Genomic DNA, 18,616 nt, shown 5'->3' on the forward strand with positions numbered 1-18,616 from the left:
ACTGGAGGATCCCTGGGGCTTGTCAGGCAGCTAGTCTTGTAGAATCAGGGAGCTCTGTGTTCACTGAGAGACATCATCTTCAAAAATAGAGGAGCAGGCGTGGTGGCACATGCCTTTACTCCCAGAAGGTGCTGGCTCAGGGGGAAAAGTCAGGCAGATCTCTTTGAGATCGAGGCCAGCCTGGTCGACATAGTGAGTTCCAGGCCAGCTAGGGCTACAGGAAGACCCTGTCTCAAAAAGACCAAAACAAGAATAGAGAACAATAGAAGAAGACACCAAATGTCAGCCTCTGGCCTTCCCACATGTATGTGAACCTGCACACATGCACACAAAGGAACATGTACATGTGCATAGCACACATACATCACACAAACACACAATAACAAAACAGCATGCAGCTGAAATAGCTGGTGGAGGAGCTCCCAGTGCAAAGCACTGCACATGTTTTGAGTCAGCATCTTTTAAGTGACCTTCTGACTCCTAATGTTGCTCATGCCCCGTGCCCGTCTTCTTTTTACTTCCCCTTCCAGATTAACTGGTAGGCTAGCTACACAGGTCTTCAAGTGGCTACTTTATGGGATCAAGCCCGTAGTAGATTATTCCCAGATCTCATGAAGTATTCTCATCCCCAATACTGAAAAAAGAGGTTTCAAATTACATCCAGTATAGATCTCTTGTGTGTATGTATGTATGTGTGTGTGTGTGTGTGTGTGTGTGTGTGTGTGTGTGTTTACATTTGTGGGTGTGAGGGCACATGCATGTGTGTAGAGACCAGAGCTTGACTTGTTATATTGCTCTACTCTTTAATATTTTACATTTTATGTTCCCACTTTATTTTTTGAGACAGGGTTTCTCACTGAACACAGAACTCATCAATTCTGTGAGGTGAGCTGGCCAATGAGCTCCAGGGATCTGTCTGTCTCCACCGCCACCCACCAATGGTGGAGTACAGATAGGGGGCATAATGCCCAACTCTTGTATGGATGCTGGAGCTCTGAGTCTAGGTCCTCATGTTTGAGTGGCAGACACTACCATCTCCCCAGCCCCCACTTTACATTTCTTAAGACCCTAAAATCCTTGTCAACACTCTGAAAAACACCACAACTCTCTTCCTAGAACCTGGATAGACTATGTATTCTGAAACAAGCAAATGGCTCTTATTTTTGTTTATAGGTGATAATATTTTTTTCTCTTGTTTTAGGAATTTTGGAGCTAAAGGGTCTCGACTTACTGGAGCAGGATGGGGAGGCTGCACAGTGTCCATAGTACCTGCTGACATGCTGCCCAACTTTCTCACAAATGTGCATGAAGCTTATTACCAGAGGAACAGTTCCAGCATAGCTCTGGAGAAGCAGAGCTTGTTTGCTACCAAACCCGGAGGAGGGGCCTTGGTTTTCCTTGAGGCCTAAACAATGTAAAAATCTCAGAGAAACTATTTAGGGCATTTGGGAACTGGCAGGACTTCCTATGCCACAGTAAATTAATCCTTTTTCTGTTTTGTATTATGAGGAACGGTTGCTGTTATCAAGATGTATTTTCAAAGAAATGGTTGAAAGCTCTCTATGCTTCATAATGATTATTTTTCCATCTTAAAATATGTTTTTAGTGAATAAGAGCCAAGAATATGCTTAGATCTTTGAAGTGTGATTTACTGAGATTTATTGATTGTAAAGACGAATGAAAATGTACTCTTTTAAATTACATGAATTGGACCCGAATTAAAGGCACTGCCACACTTGAACTGGTAGAATTGAATTGCGTACTGCTCTTGAACGTACTTCTCCTCTGTCTTCCCCTGGCATTTTCTTCCTTGCAGTTTTAGTCCCCTGCTGTGGTGGATGATGCTGCCGATGCTAAAGGTGGTGATGGTGATGATGGTGCTGGCGAAGATGGCGGTACTCCAAATTCCTCCTCAAGTTTAGTCTCCATACGCTATGAAAATAATATATGATTAAAGAGTCACAGATTTTCAGAGACATAGTATAATGAACGTGAGATTCCCCCATCTATCAAGATGGTAAGGATCGCTTTTCAGGGAGGGGCCCAAAAGATAGATTGTAGAAGAAAATCTGTGGCTCACTTAAAACTTTGTACAAACCACCTGCTGTCTATCATAGGAATAATCATTTCAGTTCTTTTGGTGCTTGGATACACACTGCTCACAGTGCCAACACTTAGATGAAGGACACTCTGAGTCTCCTTCCTTCACACTGAAATAGAGAACTATCAAAATAATTCAGACAATTCAATTTGTCCCTGGAATTTACTTTCTTCCAATTTACACTACTATTTTTCAAACACCTTTCCAATCCAAGAGGCATGTCTATTGATCTGGCAGCCAGCCGTATTGGTCCCTATATCCCTCTTCTGCGTGTCTGGCAAGGCTTGTTTTTATGCCTGGACCAGTGTAGGGCAGATGTGTGGTGAGTAGGTGCGAGTGAGTATGGAAAAGCCAAGTGTGTTCTTAACACTGACAGCAGGGGCAGTGAGCACTTAATACACTAACAAGATTGGGCAGAAATGTCTGGCCATGAGGTGACAGCTAATGGATGCGAAGGACCCAGAAACCCTTTCCCAGCTGCACTGTAGGATGGTTAGACCAAAGAAGGCTTTGCTGAAATATTCAGATAATAGACAGTAGTTGTTTTGTGGCTGGAATTATCCAGAAAATTTTGTTTCCTGTGATTGTGTTTGCTCATTAATGTGTGACTCAAGATTGAGCCTCATCATCTAGTCTGTTTCCAAGAGGCATCGGCAAACTGGCTGCAATTTTTCTTAAAAGATAAGTCATACTAGAGAAAGCCAAGATTCATTCTAAAATGAACTTCTAGTGCATTTCCTTCTTAGCAGAGGTAAACACCTGAGAGAGCTTAAATCAGATTTGTTGAAAGAATTTGAGTTTTCTCAAACCCAGTAATCTAAGATCTGAGTTTATTTACATTTATGCTCCTGTTTTTTAATGCCTTGCTATTCTCTACAGATGATTTTGGTTGGTTTACAGTTCTTTGAAGGTACTTGGATCTCTATGAGGTGCAATGGCATGCGCCACTGCTCTGTCACTCCATTTCCACCATTGATTCCTTCTGGGAAGGGGCGTGAAGTGTTCATTGTCTAAGGGGACACAGATGTTCTAAATGTCCAGTGAGCACACATCTGGGACACAGTCATTCTCAGTGTCCAGTGAGCACACGTCTGTGGACACAGTCGTTCTCAGTGTCCAGTGAGCACACGTCTACGGACACAGTCATTCTCAGTGTCCAGTGAGCACACGTCTACGGACACAGTCATTCTCAGTGTCCAGTGAGCACACGTCTACGGACACAGTCATTCTCAGTGTCCAGTGAGCACACGTCTACGGACACAGTCATTCTCAGTGTCCAGTGAGCACACGTCTACGGACACAGTCATTCTCAGTGTCCAGTGAGCACACGTCTACGGACACAGTCATTCTCAGTGTCCAGTGAGCACACGTCTACGGACACAGTCATTCTCAGTGTCCAGTGAGCACACGTCTACGGACACAGTCATTCTCAGTGTCCAGTGAGCACACGTCTACGGACACAGTCATTCTCAGTGTCCAGTGAGCACACGTCTACGGACACAGTCATTCTCAGTGTCCAGTGAGCACACGTCTACGGACACAGTCATTCTCAGTGTCCAGTGAGCACACGTCTACGGACACAGTCATTCTCAGTGTCCAGTGAGCACACGTCTACGGACACAGTCATTCTCAGTGTCCAGTGAGCACACGTCTACGGACACAGTCATTCTCAGTGTCCAGTGAGCACACGTCTACGGACACAGTCATTCTCAGTGTCCAGTGAGCACACGTCTACGGACACAGTCATTCTCAGTGTCCAGTGAGCACACGTCTACGGACACAGTCATTCTCAGTGTCCAGTGAGCACACGTCTACGGACACAGTCATTCTCAGTGTCCAGTGAGCACACGTCTACGGACACAGTCATTCTCAGTGTCCAGTGAGCACACGTCTACGGACACAGTCATTCTCAGTGTCCAGTGAGCACACGTCTACGGACACAGTCATTCTCAGTGTCCAGTGAGCACACGTCTACGGACACAGTCATTCTCAGTGTCCAGTGAGCACACGTCTACGGACACAGTCATTCTCAGTGTCCAGTGAGCACACGTCTACGGACACAGTCATTCTCAGTGTCCAGTGAGCACACGTCTACGGACACAGTCATTCTCAGTGTCCAGTGAGCACACGTCTACGGACACAGTCATTCTCAGTGTCCAGTGAGCACACGTCTACGGACACAGTCATTCTCAGTGTCCAGTGAGCACACGTCTACGGACACAGTCATTCTCAGTGTCCAGTGAGCACACGTCTACGGACACAGTCATTCTCAGTGTCCAGTGAGCACACGTCTACGGACACAGTCATTCTCAGTGTCCAGTGAGCACACGTCTACGGACACAGTCATTCTCAGTGTCCAGTGAGCACACGTCTACGGACACAGTCATTCTCAGTGTCCAGTGAGCACACGTCTACGGACACAGTCATTCTCAGTGTCCAGTGAGCACACGTCTACGGACACAGTCATTCTCAGTGTCCAGTGAGCACACGTCTACGGACACAGTCATTCTCAGTGTCCAGTGAGCACACGTCTACGGACACAGTCATTCTCAGTGTCCAGTGAGCACACGTCTACGGACACAGTCATTCTCAGTGTCCAGTGAGCACACGTCTGTGGACACAGTCGTTCTCAGTGTCCAGTGAGCACACGTCTGGGACACAGTCGTTCTCAGTGTCCAGTGAGCACACGTCTGTGGACACAGTCTTTCTCAGTGTCCAGTGAGCACACGTCTGTGGACACAGTCATTCTCAGTGTCCAGTGAGCACATGTCTACGGACACAGTCATTCTCAGTGTCCAGTGAGCACACGTCTGTGGACACAGTCATTCTCAGTTTCCAGTGAGCACAGGTCTGTGGACACATTCATTCTCAGTGTCCAGTGAGCACACGTCTGTGGACACACTTATTCTCAGTGTCCAGTGAGCACATGTCTACGGACACAGTCATTCTCAATGTCCAGTGAGCACACGTCTGTGGACACAGTCGTTCTCAATGTACAGTGAGCACACGTCTGTGGACACAGTCATTCTCAATGTCCAGCGTTAGTCTATGGACACAGTCGTTCTCAATGTACGGTGAGCACACATCTGTGGACACAGTCGTTCTCAGTGTCCAGCGTTAGTCTGTGGACACAGTCGTTCTCAATGTCCAGTGAGCACACGTCTGTGAGGGGAGCACACCATTCATTGAAATCATTCTACACTATTTTTGCTTTCTGACTTGAGAAAAAGAACTATGTTCTAGTCCTTCCATAGGTAATGGAGTTCTAGAAACTGTGAGATATATCCAGCTTCTCCGTAAAGGATAAAGATGGGAGCACTGGGGATAAGGTTCATAAAGAAGATGGGAGTTTGAACTGACCTAAAGGGTGGACAGAGCTTGACAGCTGGTAAGGAGAGAGTGCAGAGTGGCAGGGATGTGTATAACCTGCAGACTGTATGCGAAAGCTCCATGCGAGTGTAGGGCTTGCTTTGTTGTGCCATGAAGATTCATCCATTGCACTGGCTGGAGCCAGCTTTGAAGAACTTCAAATTCAGGCAGCATTCAGACCCGGCACACAGGCAGCCCATACACCACATCTGATCTGCAAATGGATTTAGCTTGGCCCACTGAGTATGGGGTCTAAGTCTGGAGATTTTGGAGAAGAATCTGGATTGCTGATGGAAGTTGATAACCATGTGGTTGACATTCCTGCAGGCAGCAATGAACGAGGGCTAAGGTAGCAGCTGCAGCATGTGAGGGTGATGACCACTCCCCACCAACTGCCATTTGCACAGCTCCTTGCGGAGTCTGCCCCTTGCCCACATATGTACACTGCTGTTATATTTAATGAGTGCTCTGTGCTCGTGGTTTTATCAGTAGTAGGAAAGACAGAGCAAGAAAAATATAAGGAAGAATTCTGTTAAAAAGGAAATGTGTTTAATAGAAACACATGGGTATTTCATTATTTTCTATTGCTTTTCTGGCCTGTGTAGGAGTTTGACTTGTCCCATTTTGGCATCAGATCTGCAGCCAATGGGATTTCTCTGGAGTCTAGACTGCTTGAGGGGGACCCTGACACACTGGAAATGAAAGGCTTTGCTCCATTCCTGGCCTCCCATGGTCCAGCCTGCTTATTTTTTGCACCTGAGTGCCTGCGTGTTCTTGTCTTTGGGAAAGCATGAGGCCATTCAGACCTAACAGGACTGCTGATAATGCCAGAAGGAGCCGAACGAAGGGGCCAGGAGAAGGGTAGCCCACAGTCTCTGTCTCTTCGTTTCCTTCTTCTAGTTTGCATTGAATTTTGTGGAGTTGAGCACAGGGACCAGTCTTTTAACATAGCTGATAGTACCCAAGGTACTTTTGCTGAATTATTAATGAATTATCATCAATACTTCAAGTACTAATAATTTTCTTCTAGTTTCTAATTCAAATTGCGTGTGTGGGGGTTTTAGTTGCAACTGTCTCTGGTCCTAAAGCAGGGAACGAGGAAATCGGGTATGAGGTTGTCACTACACTTTAAAATGGGCCATCTCACATCTGTATATGGATGAGCCTATAAGGACGTACTGAGTTCTGTGCCCCAGCTTAGGTGTGACCGTACATTGTTTATGAAATGCTGTCATGTCTGTAGGTTAGAAGCTAGAGAGGAACTGCTTAAGCATTTCCAGGAAGGAGACATACCAGTTTATGTAGGAAATTCGCAAACTCATTCTTGACTTCTTGGGGGTACTTGGAAGCCTTTGCTTGGAGCCTAATGGAATAAAGAAAAAGTTTAACCTATGAGATAATGTCTATATGCATCTTCTAGCTAATGTTTGCAATGACTGTGCTGTGTGCTTGCTAAGTTCTTTACATCTGTGAATTCAGTTACCCCCCATTACAGTCTTAGGAAGTAAGGGCAGTTTTATTTTATCAATGAGGAAACAGGTTCAGATCAACCCACTCCTATTTGTAGAGCTAGAAAGCAGATGATTTGAACCCAAGCATTTCCCTGAAGCCTCAGTTCCTGTCACCCTGTGATCTCAGCCCGGCAGAGGAGCAGTCCCTTCAGTTAGATGGTCCACACGGCATTGCCCCAACTGCCTCACTCACCAGGCTTCTGTGGGGACTTTAAGAAGAGGCACAGGGAAGGAAGAGAGGGAGATAGTCAAGACTCATTTGTACAAGGGTGTCTGCTAGGCAAGCTCACTGAGGGCAGGAAGCCCAGATCTGCCAGGGTTTCTGTCACCAAGAATGAATTCAAGAAATATTACAGAGCTGCATTCGGGAAGCAGCAGGAGCCTCCCCGAGACCACATGGTGAAGGAGGGCAGTGGCATTGGTTGGGTCATGGGTGAGACATTCCTGTGAGAAACACATGCTAAAGTGAAAAAAGGTCTAGAAGGTTATTAAACTTGTTGGATTTTCTAGGGAAGCTGTTAGGGAGGGCAGCAGGCAAACCCTGGACAAGGCCTGCTCTAGGTGTCATCCGCATTCAGTCTACGAGCACACAGTGGGGCTGCCTCATGAGAGGACTCTGTGGGCCACATGAGCCCTTCAGTTGCTCTGTCCCGGCTGACTTCCCATCCTCCATCTCAGTTCTCTTTCGCCTGCTACTCTCTGCCTCCCACTTTTACCCTTCAAGTTTATAATCCTGCTGAAACTGCTCTGAGACATCCCTGGTGCCCTTTCGCAACTCTGCTCTCTTGTGTCGCTGAGTTGGATGCTATCCTTAGATCTGTTTCTTCTATGTCCCCAAATATTGGCCTTATTGAGGTATAGGTCATATAGCCTAAAATTCACACTGTAAGTGTACAATCCAAGAATTTTGTATATTCACGAAGTTTTTGTAATCATCCTCACTAGCTAATCGCCTCTTTGTGATGCTTCCTCTCCACCCACCTCTTTTTACAAGATTACCTATGGATAGTAATAATGTGTGCCTATAACTGTAACTGGCAGGTGGGATTTATATCTCCAAGCCAATACTCCTGCCTTCCCTTTCTCCCGAAATGTTCGTATTTGGAACCACTCTAAGAACTGTCCTACATTGTGTGTGTTCTTAGTTGTAAGGAACCCCATCCTGCGTGTATTCTATGTTTGGAAACCCATCCAAGTCTCCTAATTTACAAAGGAGCATGCTAGCAGATGTTTTTTGGTGAAGAAGAAGATAATGATTCTGAAGTGATAGGTTGGATTTTCTCCTGTGACTGGAAATCCAGCTTGAGTTCCAAGAGCATGGAGAAACTCGGAACCAAATGACCAAGTTCCAATCAGTCCCTCTAGGGGATTGCCTTCGCTCATCTAGTACTCTGAGAACTCGGGTGTACTGGAGGACGTTAAGTCTCAATACTTTGCAGTTCTCCCTTTTTAACTCCAATTTATAAAATAAATGAAAGCTTCGCTGGGGACAGAGGTCTGTATGTGTGGAGGAAGCAGTGGGATGCAGGTGGACAGGGCGGCACTCAGGCCAGCAAGGCCTGCTGGGCTGCTTGTCTAGGCAGGGCACGGTTACGAGTTTATTTTTAAAAGGGCTTGAGTCCTATGGTTAATAGATGATGATAACGTTTGGCAACTAATTACACTGGCAGGGTAGGCAATTTTTGAATAAAAAGGTTAATGTGTTCTTCCAGATGAACTGTTCAGAAGTAAACTCTGGGAGCCTGGAGAGATGGCTCAGCAGTTAAGAACACTGGCTGTTCTTGCAGAAGACCTGGGTTCAAATCCCAGCACCCACATGGCAGCTAACAACTATCTGTAACTCCGGTCCCAGGGTATCTGACAGCCTCTTCTGACCTCCGTGGGCATTGCACAACATGGGTGCACTTACCTACGTGCAGGCAATAATACACATAAAATAAAAATAATAAAATATTTTAAAAAATAAGTAAACTCTGCAGGTATTCCGGTGATATTTTTTTGAACAACAAACCATTGTGGTTTTATGTTAATTTGTTTGTTCAGTTAAGTGCTTTAAGCACCACAAAGCTGACCGTGGAGCAAACCTGTCAAGCTCTTTGTCAATTTTTTCCTGTCGCAGTCTCAGGCGTTTTATTTCCTCATTGATCTTTTGCTTTATCCTATAAAATCAAAGTTTGGAGTTAAAATTTTTAAATAGAGCAGCCAGTCCTACCTGGGAAGCACAAGGCAATAATCCGCTGACAGACATCCAATGTCAGTACAGGCCTCTTCCTCCCCAGGCTCCGTTCAGTGTGCCAAACCCTTCCCCACACCCCCTTTTAGAGACAGGAGGTGCTACTCAACACCTGGTGTGGACTAGACACCATCCTGCAGTGACTGTCAGCACCCTCCAGCAAAGTATCTTATCCTGCCCTTCCCACTAAGTGAGGCTCTGCAAGCAGGCTTCTGGGTACCATGTGTCTGTGTAGCTAGGCGGCCCTGAACTTGTGGGTGGGGGGTGGGGACACATAGGACAAGGAACACAGACTTTTTGTCTTGCTCCCTGGGTAGGGCCTGGCTGGCTGCTTCCCACCTTCCTCTCTTGGGTGCATTCCTTGAGCAACTTTGGGTACCCAAAGCTTGTTCTCATACTTTATTCCTGTTAAGGCAACAGTCTTTAGGCAGTTACCGTGACACCGTGGAAATAGATCCTGCCATATTTTTCTCTTGTTAAAAATTCATGGGCATTCTCTCATAGCCCATCCGTAACTTTCTAGCATACGAGTGTCATGCATGACTAGCCACAAGTAATCATTTAGATTATGCACAAGAAACAGACAATGTTCTCTAAGAAAGCATTTCCAAAAGCTCCTCGCTGCCCTGGCTTCTCCAGTACCGCAGCTGCCACCCCAGCACAGGGCACTCCTACTGTAGACAACCTTCCCGATCTTCCAGGGGTCCTCTTTGAAAATGGGTGATACTCTAGACTGTTACTTGGAGTTCTGGTCTATGTTGGGGTGTAAACCCTCCCACCCCTGCTCCTTCCCTCTCTAGTCTTAACACTTGTTAGGCTCTGTGGGTTATAACATGGACACTTGATAACTTCCCTGAACAAACTCTATGAATCTAAGATGTTAAAAAACAACTCCCCTTACCAGTAAAATAGAGGTAAGTTTAGATAATTCCTATGATTTCTTTCAGTTATAAAAATACTTTTTATGAAACTATATAAAATGGCATGAACTTACATCCCAAAATCCTTTCGGTTCTTTGAAAATTGTTTTTTCGCCTCCTTTATAACATCACTGTATGTTGGAGCAGCTGGTGTGCTAGGCTTACAGTTAAGGAAAGATTTCCAGTTAGGAATATTTGGGAGAGGTAGGTAGGCCCCTTCTTAGGGACGCCAAGGAAACCATTTGATCTCCGTTGCCCTTCCTGAGTCCCAAGTGTAAATGTGAACACTGTTGTTATACAAAGAGGCTGAAAGAAACCACCTCCCTTCAGGCTGCCTTGAATGTGTGTTCCATCTATGACAATTATAGTGTAATAGTTTTATAAGTCTCGTGTGTGTGTGTGTGTGTGTGTGTGTGAGATTTAAAACAAATTTATTGAGAATTTCATACATGCATATAAGGTGTTTTGATCAAACCCACGCCCACACCCTCCCCTCCCCTCCAGCACCTCCCGTATCTCTCCATCACTTTTTTCTGATAACTTCATTTACTTTTCTTTCTTTCTTTCTTTCTTTCTTTCTTTCTTTCTTTCTTTCTTTCTTTCTTTCTTTCTTTCTTTCTCTCTCTCTCTATCTATCCCTCCTGACAACTTCATGTACTCTTTCTTCTTCTTCTTTTTTTTAATGGGGCTTTTTGCTACTCTAACATTCCCCACTCTGAAGAGGTAACCCTAAAATCTTTTAAGGGTTAGATAAGAGCTCCCAAATACTTTTGACATTTTTGGCCTTTGGAACAGAGTATGTTTCTAAGAGGCCCAAGGACATTTTGACTGTTAGCCCAGAAACTGGCTACTTTTCTTTGGGGTCTTTTTACTCTAACTGCCTAGCCAATCCCTACCTCCTATTCTTATCACACCATCCTCTGAAGAGGTTACCCAAATTATAGATAGGGAATCTGGACTCAGATTGCTCTGGCTTCTTCCATCCTGAACAGGGACTCAGGGTGAGGCATTTGGAGTACCCCTTCAGTGTTTTTTAAAAGCAACAATTTGTTAAATTTTTTTTTGAGAGTTTCATATATGAACACTGTAATTATATCACTCCCACCTTGCCCTCCCATCCTCCAACTCCTTCCGTGTCTCCCCCACTCCCTCTTGAGTTCATGACCCCTTCCTTCATTATTTTTACATATACAAACATACATATAAAATGTATGTATATACATACATGTAATAATATATAATTCTATAAAATGTGTGTACACATCACATATATATGTACACACACACATATATATACATATATATATACATATATATGTAGTATTGAGTTCATGTACATGTGTTTATAGCTGACCACTTGAGATTGGATGACTGGATGACCTGTCAGGGAGCTCATCCCTAGAGAAAATGAACTCTCCCTCCCATAACATCCATTGATTGCTTCTAGATCTTCATCCAGTGCTAGGGTCTTGTAAACTTTCTCCCATCCACACTGACATGTCCATTGATGTTGTCCTATGCAGGTCTTGTTTAGGAAGTCATCTTTCTGAGTTTTCATGGGTGTGGCTTTCCTGTCATTGTCTAAAAGACACTAATCACAGGTGCCCAAGTCTTCTGGCTCTTACAGTCCTCTTCAGTGATACTCCCTGAGCTTTAGGTATAGGGGTTGCATTATAGATATTGCAACTGTGGCTAGGCACCCAAAAATCACTTGTTCTCTGCATTTTGATCAGTTGTGGAACTTTGTAATAGTTCCATCTGTTGCAACAATAAGCTTCTTTGATGAGTGGTGAGAGCTACATTTATCTGTGAGTAAAAGGATAAATTTTTAGAATAAAATAAGAAATGACATTGGTTTAGAAAAGTGGTCTAGGGTCTGTGACCTCTCCAGCCATGGGCACTTGGCTATGTTTACAGTACCACCATGGATTTCCTCCTATTGAGTGGGCCTTAAGTAAATTAGACAGCTGTTTGGTTTCTCCAAAGATAAAAGTGCCAGTATTGCACCAATAGAGATATTTTGCCAATCATTGCTATGTTTTATAGCTGGGTAGGATCATTGATTGCTTTTATTTTTGGCAGCTTACAAAGAACCTTCTTATACTATGAGAGCTAGTTTTCAGGGAGGGGCTTCCAGGTCAGTTCCACCTCAATTTCTCCAAGTCCTATGTTCAAAGTATGTGGTGTCTTTAGCAATAAGGTCTTACCTTCAAGTTCTTAGATACAACCAAGGGCTGTGGCAATAGCCTATATTATTTTGGGAGTTTTGACCAAAAACTCTGGCACTGAGATTTTTGTTAGACTTCAGTTATACATACGTGTATACACACACATACGTGTATACACACACACAAACACACACACACACACACTACACAAACACACACACTCACACATATAAATATTACATTATGCTTTTAAGTAGGTTTATAAAATAATGTATTTCCCCACGGCTTTTCCAGATTCTCCTTAGTATTATCTCTTCTTCCCAAGATTTTTGTAACTTTTGTTTAGGTATTTACTTTTCTATCTACTAAGAACTTCAAAGTCTCTTCTGAGAGGGCATTTGGGGGTAATTGCCAGATTCTGGCAGCTGCATAGAAGAAAGTTGGGAGACAGAAGGTAGACATATGCTTCATTATGCTGGATTCCCTTCCTTCTCTTAGCCTGTGGCCATGTCTGCAGCTCTGGTTTCAAGCACAAAGCATACACATTCCCTTTTGAAGCAGCAATTATGAAATAAGCAAATGACTCAAGGAGGCAGCCCCTCAGCTCCTGTGAAAAGACCACCTTCCTATATTTTTAAAGTCCAAATATGAGCCGTATCAGTGAGGTATGAAGAAGAAGGAACTCTCTGCACTGTTCTGAGGAACATAGATTGACACAGCGATTATGAAAAAATAGTATAGAGATTTCTGAAGAAATCTGAAAAACAAAATTTCTGTGTGGGGGACTGGAGAGCTGGCTTGGTGGTAAGTGTACTTGCTGCTCTTCCAGAGGACCTGAGCTCAGTTCCCAGCACCCACATCGGACAGCTCATAATCACCTGTGGCTCTAGGAGATCTAATGCTTTCTTTTGGCTTCCATGGGCATTTGCACACACATGGCATACACACATAGACACATGCACACACATAAAAAAGTTTCCTGTGTGACCCGGGATTGCCTTTTCTAGGCATAAATGCAAAGGAGAATTCACAGCCTACTGGAGACTGCTGCACTCTTCTGTCCACTGCGGCACTAGTCACAGTGATCAAGCTGTTGAAACGACCCAAGGCTGTCAGCAGACAAACAAAGACAGAAACTGTGGTATAGATAAATGCAATGGGATATTTGGCCCTAAAGAGAGAATCTTAATATTTGTCACACGATAAATGAGTCTAGAGGCTAAGCGAAGTGGACTTGTATGTGGTGGGGGGACAAGCTTGTTAATGGATGTTTAGGCAGGGAGTCCTGCTTGGTGCCAGTCAGTGATTCCCCCCATCCAGTCAGCACCACAGAAGTCTGTCTATGCCCAGTCTTTTTTTTTTTTCTATTGTCATTTTTTATTTATTGTTTTATCTTATTTTTTTGGTCTTTTTGAGACAGGGTCTCCCTGTAGCCCCAGCTGGCCTGGATTCGCTATGGAGACCAGGCTGGCCTCAAATTCACAGAGATCTGCCTGCCCTTGCCTCCTGAATGCTGGGATTAAAGGTGTGCGCCACCATGCCCAGCCCATTTTTATTATTTTTTTAACAGAGCATAGGATAGGGGTTTAACAGAGCATAAGGTAGGGGTAGGAGCATAGAGTGGCACCCCACATTTACAGGTGTGCCGTAATGAGTGTGTGTTTAAGCCAACACTCAAATACAGATCTTGTGACCTCCCGACAGCCGCAGGAAACGGTGAGAGAGATGTCGCTTGGTATTCTCAGCTTACATATCCTTTGCCCCTCCCTCCACATGCAGTTAAGGTCGACTGATTGGGTAGGAGGGGTAACTGACTCCCCCCTCAACTCCTTGATGAGTGTGGGAAGGATGTGTGACTATAGCTTGCCAGCATAGTGGTTGGAGGACATTTTCAGTTAACACTCCACTCCTTCTTCCAGATCTTACATTCTTTCCACCAACCTCTTCTGCAAAAGTCCCTGAGCCTTGGAGGGGGTGGACAGTGTGGGATGATCTTCCTCCCACTGTGGCAAAGCACTGAACTTTCATGTCTCTGTATCATCTGTTTTCCAAAGGCTGCTGGCCAATTTCAGTGGGATTCCATCTACTATAAAAACACACACAGCAAGAAGCAAGAACATCTAAACAGTTACTTCTATAATAACTTAACCTATGGTGTAAACACAAATGCTTGGTTAGTATTTTAGCAGGTGCATCATTTTCATCTAATAAAGCAATTGCAGTGACTTCCCACTGGGGCCTATAGTCTCCCCTGCCACAGGGGTTGGCTGTTGGCTGAGTCTACAGTACCAGATGTGTGTTCCACCCCTCGGAGTGGGCATTATATTCAATAAAAAATTTGCTCTTGTGCATACACCAGACACTCCGCTATTGCACTAGCAGGAACATCTTGTTTGGTGTGTTAGCAGTGCAACACATGGGGTCTGTCATTGAGGAGAATTATAGGGGACTAGTCTCCCAAGTTCATCTGTGTGTTGCTTTTTGCTGTGCCCAGTCTTACATCAGCTTGCCAAGTTAACCTCCTCCTCGATTTTATGGCAGACACTGTAGGGGGCTGGAATTAGTGAAGAAAACTTGAAGATACCATGTGTAAGGTGGCGGTGAAGGGGTGGGAAGGAGTCAGAATTGGAATGGAGATGCAAGAAAGGTTTGCTGGCTTTTCCAGGATGAGCACTGGAAGGTGTGAGGGAGCACTCGGCTGTGCATGAACTCCAGCAGGCCTTTACAGTCCCAGTGACACCCTGGGCCTGCAAGTCTGCCTCAGTGACACCCTGTACCAGTGAGTTCCCCAGGGGTCCTGGTTCCTCCAAGGGGTGGGGCCTGCTGCAGAGAATTGACTGTGGAGAGTTAGCCACAGAAGGAGGAGCTTGTGGCACCCTCTTGGGACAGAAGCTGGCAGGAATGTGCAGCAGCGGGCATGGGGAACGTGCAGTGATAGGTATGAAGAGAACGGTGGCCCCAGTGTCTCACCCACATGGTTGTGAGAGGGGTCATTTACTGACTTAGGGCAAGACTGTGGGCCCAAGATGCATGGGCGAAAGTTAACGGAGACTATGGGCAGGCCCGGGAGTAGTCTGGATTGGCGGGCTCTGTCGCAAGAGTGCTTGTCTCCTTGTAAGTCCCCCCATTTACCCCCTCCCTACCCAAGGGCATAAACCATAATAAATTCACATAAAAATATATTACATGGTTTTTCTGATTATGCAAGAGACCCTGAGAGAACTCTGGCAAGAAAATTGGAGCTGCCAACAGAATGGCGTTAATGACAAACCGTGGAAGTTTGGAAAAAGCTAGAGCGCTGATGGTGGTGCTGATGTGGTTTTTACAAGGGATTACTAAAAAGAGGCCAGCCACGCAGAAGGGTGGGCCACAGCTATGTTGTAAATGTGGGGGTATGTTGCAGGTATGTGAAGATTTGTTAAAGGTTATTCAGAGGCTAGAAAAACTTTTACCCCCAGAGAGGGGGCATGGCCACTTTGCATAATAAAAGATGTGCCCCAGGCAGGGGAAGCTGAAAAGACTAGAGAGGTCCTGGCAGATCCAGTAACAGAGCTTGAGAGAGAGAAAAAAAATGGGACACTTTAACTTGTGCAAGGTCCAAGGACTCAGAGGAAAAGACAGACAATAATAAAAAAGAAAATGACCTAAAAATAAAAGTAGCTAAGGCTGCCCCTCAGATTCAACCACGGATACAAAAGGAAAAACAAAGCTAACAGTGCTGTAGCTAGGAAAGACTCCACACTGGAACTGTTAAAACTAGGGAAAACTTGCAAGCAAGCAATCAGAGAGCCCCTAGCCACGTGGCTTGTGAGAGTGTGGGACATGGGAGCAAATGACATCAAAGTCCTTCAGAGGCTTCACAGCTGAGTTAAATAACCACCCATCCTTCCTTGTGCCAATGCAGGGCTAAGCAGTCCTTAATGGGATGACTGATTGAAGGCATTGAAGATACCTGGTTGTCACCAAGGGAGACTAACATGATTAGCAGGGGCTGGAGGACTATAAAGGAGGGGTAGGCATTACTGAGAGAACTAGGTATGAGAAAGCCAATATATGATGTCCAGTTCACTGGGCCAGATAAGGCAGTGGTCACCAGAGATATGAAGGAAAGCTTAATCTAACTGGGACCTCAAGAATGGTAATGGGCTTTACTGGTTTTACTAAGCCCTTTAATGGGACAAGACCTTTGTAAAGTGAGACAGGTTTTGGCAAATCACAGCATGTAAAACGTGTCTGTAAAACAACAGAACACCCTATGAGAGATATAAAAGAGACCAGACAGAAGAAATGGCCCATTTGGGTTACTCGAAGACAAATGTGGCAAGACTTATGTAGAGCTCAAATTCCCAGAGAAAGATTGATAGAAAATCAAATTCGGTACTAAGGAGTTTCTGGAAGGCTTTAAAACCAGAACAGTTTACAAGAGGCATTCAAAGAATAAAAACTGTCCTGGGGTGGTTAAGAATACCCAAGGATTAAATAAGATGTATTTCTCTTCTCATAAAGGCTACACTAGGGGTGGAAGCAGTTTTTCCCACCAAGTTCTCCCCCAGCAGCCAGGTGTGGTCAATGGAGAAATGACAGCTATGGCTACAGTCAGGAAGCAGACCCAGGGCCTGCCTGACTCAGGGAACCAACAAGTGCAGCAGGGACAGGAGAAACCCCTGCCTCCTTAGCCCAGTGCAGGGTCAGGCAACTGGAGCCAACACCTGTAAGTGTATCAAAAATAGAAGAATACAAAGAGACTCCATGTAAAATCCCCCAAGTGCAAAATGACCCCAAAGGGATAACTAAAAAGGGTAAAAGCTAACCAAATTAATGCCTCATACCCATGCTACAGTACCTAACAAGGATCTATGGAGAAAACAGTTAATACGAATGGACAAAACCTTTCCATGCTGTGTGAGACCTTGTCTATGACTGATTTAATATATGTTAACCTTACTTCGAGTGTTTTACAGATGTGAAACCCATTTAAAAGATACTTGAAGAGGCAAAGGCCAGCGACAGCTGTAAGATTCTTGGGAATCTTACATGGTTGGGTAGGATGGAGACAGGGACTCCCAAACTACACAACTGTTAAGAAAATCTACAGTACCAGGGGTGGGTTGCCCCCTTATGAACTGTTGGTCAGAGAGAGATACTAGAAGTCCTCAAATTCACCAAGGCTATTGCCACTAATGTCGGCTGTACACTAGAAATGTCAGTAAGGCCATGTTGCTGAAGAAGAGGAGATGGAGCTGAGACTAAGCCAAAAAAAATCCATGCCACTGGGTGGATGAGGTTCATATTGCCAGAAGGCACTATGTAGATGGTTAGGAAAGAAAGGATCCCCTATGATTCTACTCAACAATGAACCCTGCATACTGCACACCATGGACATGCCAAGAAATGCCTGCAAGTGCACTAATGGCTCGACCAATGTACGTACACCTGACAAATTTCCAATTGGCTAAGGCCCGCTCCTAGGGGTGGAACACACATCTGGTGCTGTAGACCAGGCCAACACATTGTGTCGAGAAAGGCTACAGGCCCTAGTGGGAAGCCATCACAAGTATACTCTTTAATGAATATAGTACACCTACTGGGATATCTTCTAGGCATTTGTATTTACATTCATGCTTGTTTAAATGTGTCTACTCCCTTCCATTTGTCTTTATAGTAGAAGAAACACCACTGAACTAGATCAATGGCCACAGCTTGAAGAGGAAAAATGGGGAGGTCCAAGAAGTCACCTTGCCACAGTACAAGAGAGATCACCCTACATCTGTCACCCCCTCCAAGGCTCAGGGACCTTAGCGGAAGATTGGCAGAAAGATTGTAAGAGCAGAGGAAAGGGGTGGAGTATGTTCCCCAGGGGTCCTGGTTCCTCTGAGGGGTGGGGCCTGCTGCGGAGAATTGACTGTGGTGAGTTAGCTGTGGAAGGAGGGGCTTGTGGCACCATCTTGGGATGGAAGCTGTCAGGAACACATGGCAATGGGCATGGGGAACGCGTGAGGGGGTATTTACTGACCCAGGGAAATACTGTGGGCCCAAGATGCATGGGCGAAAGTTAACAGGCTCTGAGCCGTGGTACAAGAATGCTTGTCTCCTTGTAACTTCCCCCATTTACCCCCTCCCTATCCAAGGGCATAAACCATAATAAGTTCACTTAAAAATATATTATATGGTTTGTCTGATCATGCAAGGGACTCCGAGCAAACTCTGGCAACAGCTAGCAAGCCTGCCCTAGTGGCAGCTTGTGCTGCCCCCACCCCCAACCAGGACACCCTGTTCTAGCAGGCCGTTATGGCTGCAGGTACATGTCAGCAGGC

The 18,616-nt window shown here is 45.1% G+C and overlaps 2 protein-coding genes across 5 annotated transcripts in view; one reads left to right on the forward strand and one right to left on the reverse strand.

The window, feature by feature from the left end:
- Positions 1 to 1,758, forward strand: part of Galk2 (galactokinase 2) — a 152,409-nt gene extending 150,651 nt beyond the window's left edge. For 3 of the 4 annotated variants that reach the window (XM_008831793.2, XM_008831794.2, XM_029562946.1), the window contains one exon: positions 1,202 to 1,747. In XM_008831793.2, the coding sequence (XP_008830015.1) occupies positions 1,202 to 1,409 (208 nt within the window). In that variant the 3' untranslated portion in view covers positions 1,410 to 1,747. Of the gene's footprint in view, positions 1 to 1,201 lie in introns of all 4 variants that reach the window. The other variant, XM_008831791.2, reaches the window with a different exon arrangement.
- A 2,932-nt stretch (positions 1,759 to 4,690) lies between these two features.
- The window catches only part of Fam227b (family with sequence similarity 227 member B), a 237,896-nt gene continuing 223,970 nt past the window's right edge, over positions 4,691 to 18,616 (reverse strand). Inside the window, exons 13-17 of the mRNA XM_008831829.1 lie at positions 13,341 to 13,411; positions 10,209 to 10,294; positions 9,054 to 9,140; positions 6,764 to 6,833; positions 4,691 to 4,831 (exon numbers count right to left, since the gene is read on the reverse strand). Coding sequence (XP_008830051.1) covers positions 4,691 to 4,831; positions 6,764 to 6,833; positions 9,054 to 9,140; positions 10,209 to 10,294; positions 13,341 to 13,411 — 455 coding nt within the window. The remainder of the gene's footprint in view (positions 4,832 to 6,763; positions 6,834 to 9,053; positions 9,141 to 10,208; positions 10,295 to 13,340; positions 13,412 to 18,616) is intronic.

This window comes from Nannospalax galili, unplaced genomic scaffold (assembly GCF_000622305.1).
Source record: "Nannospalax galili isolate Female #2095 unplaced genomic scaffold, S.galili_v1.0 scaffold735, whole genome shotgun sequence".
Lineage (NCBI taxonomy): Eukaryota > Metazoa > Chordata > Mammalia > Rodentia > Spalacidae > Nannospalax > Nannospalax galili.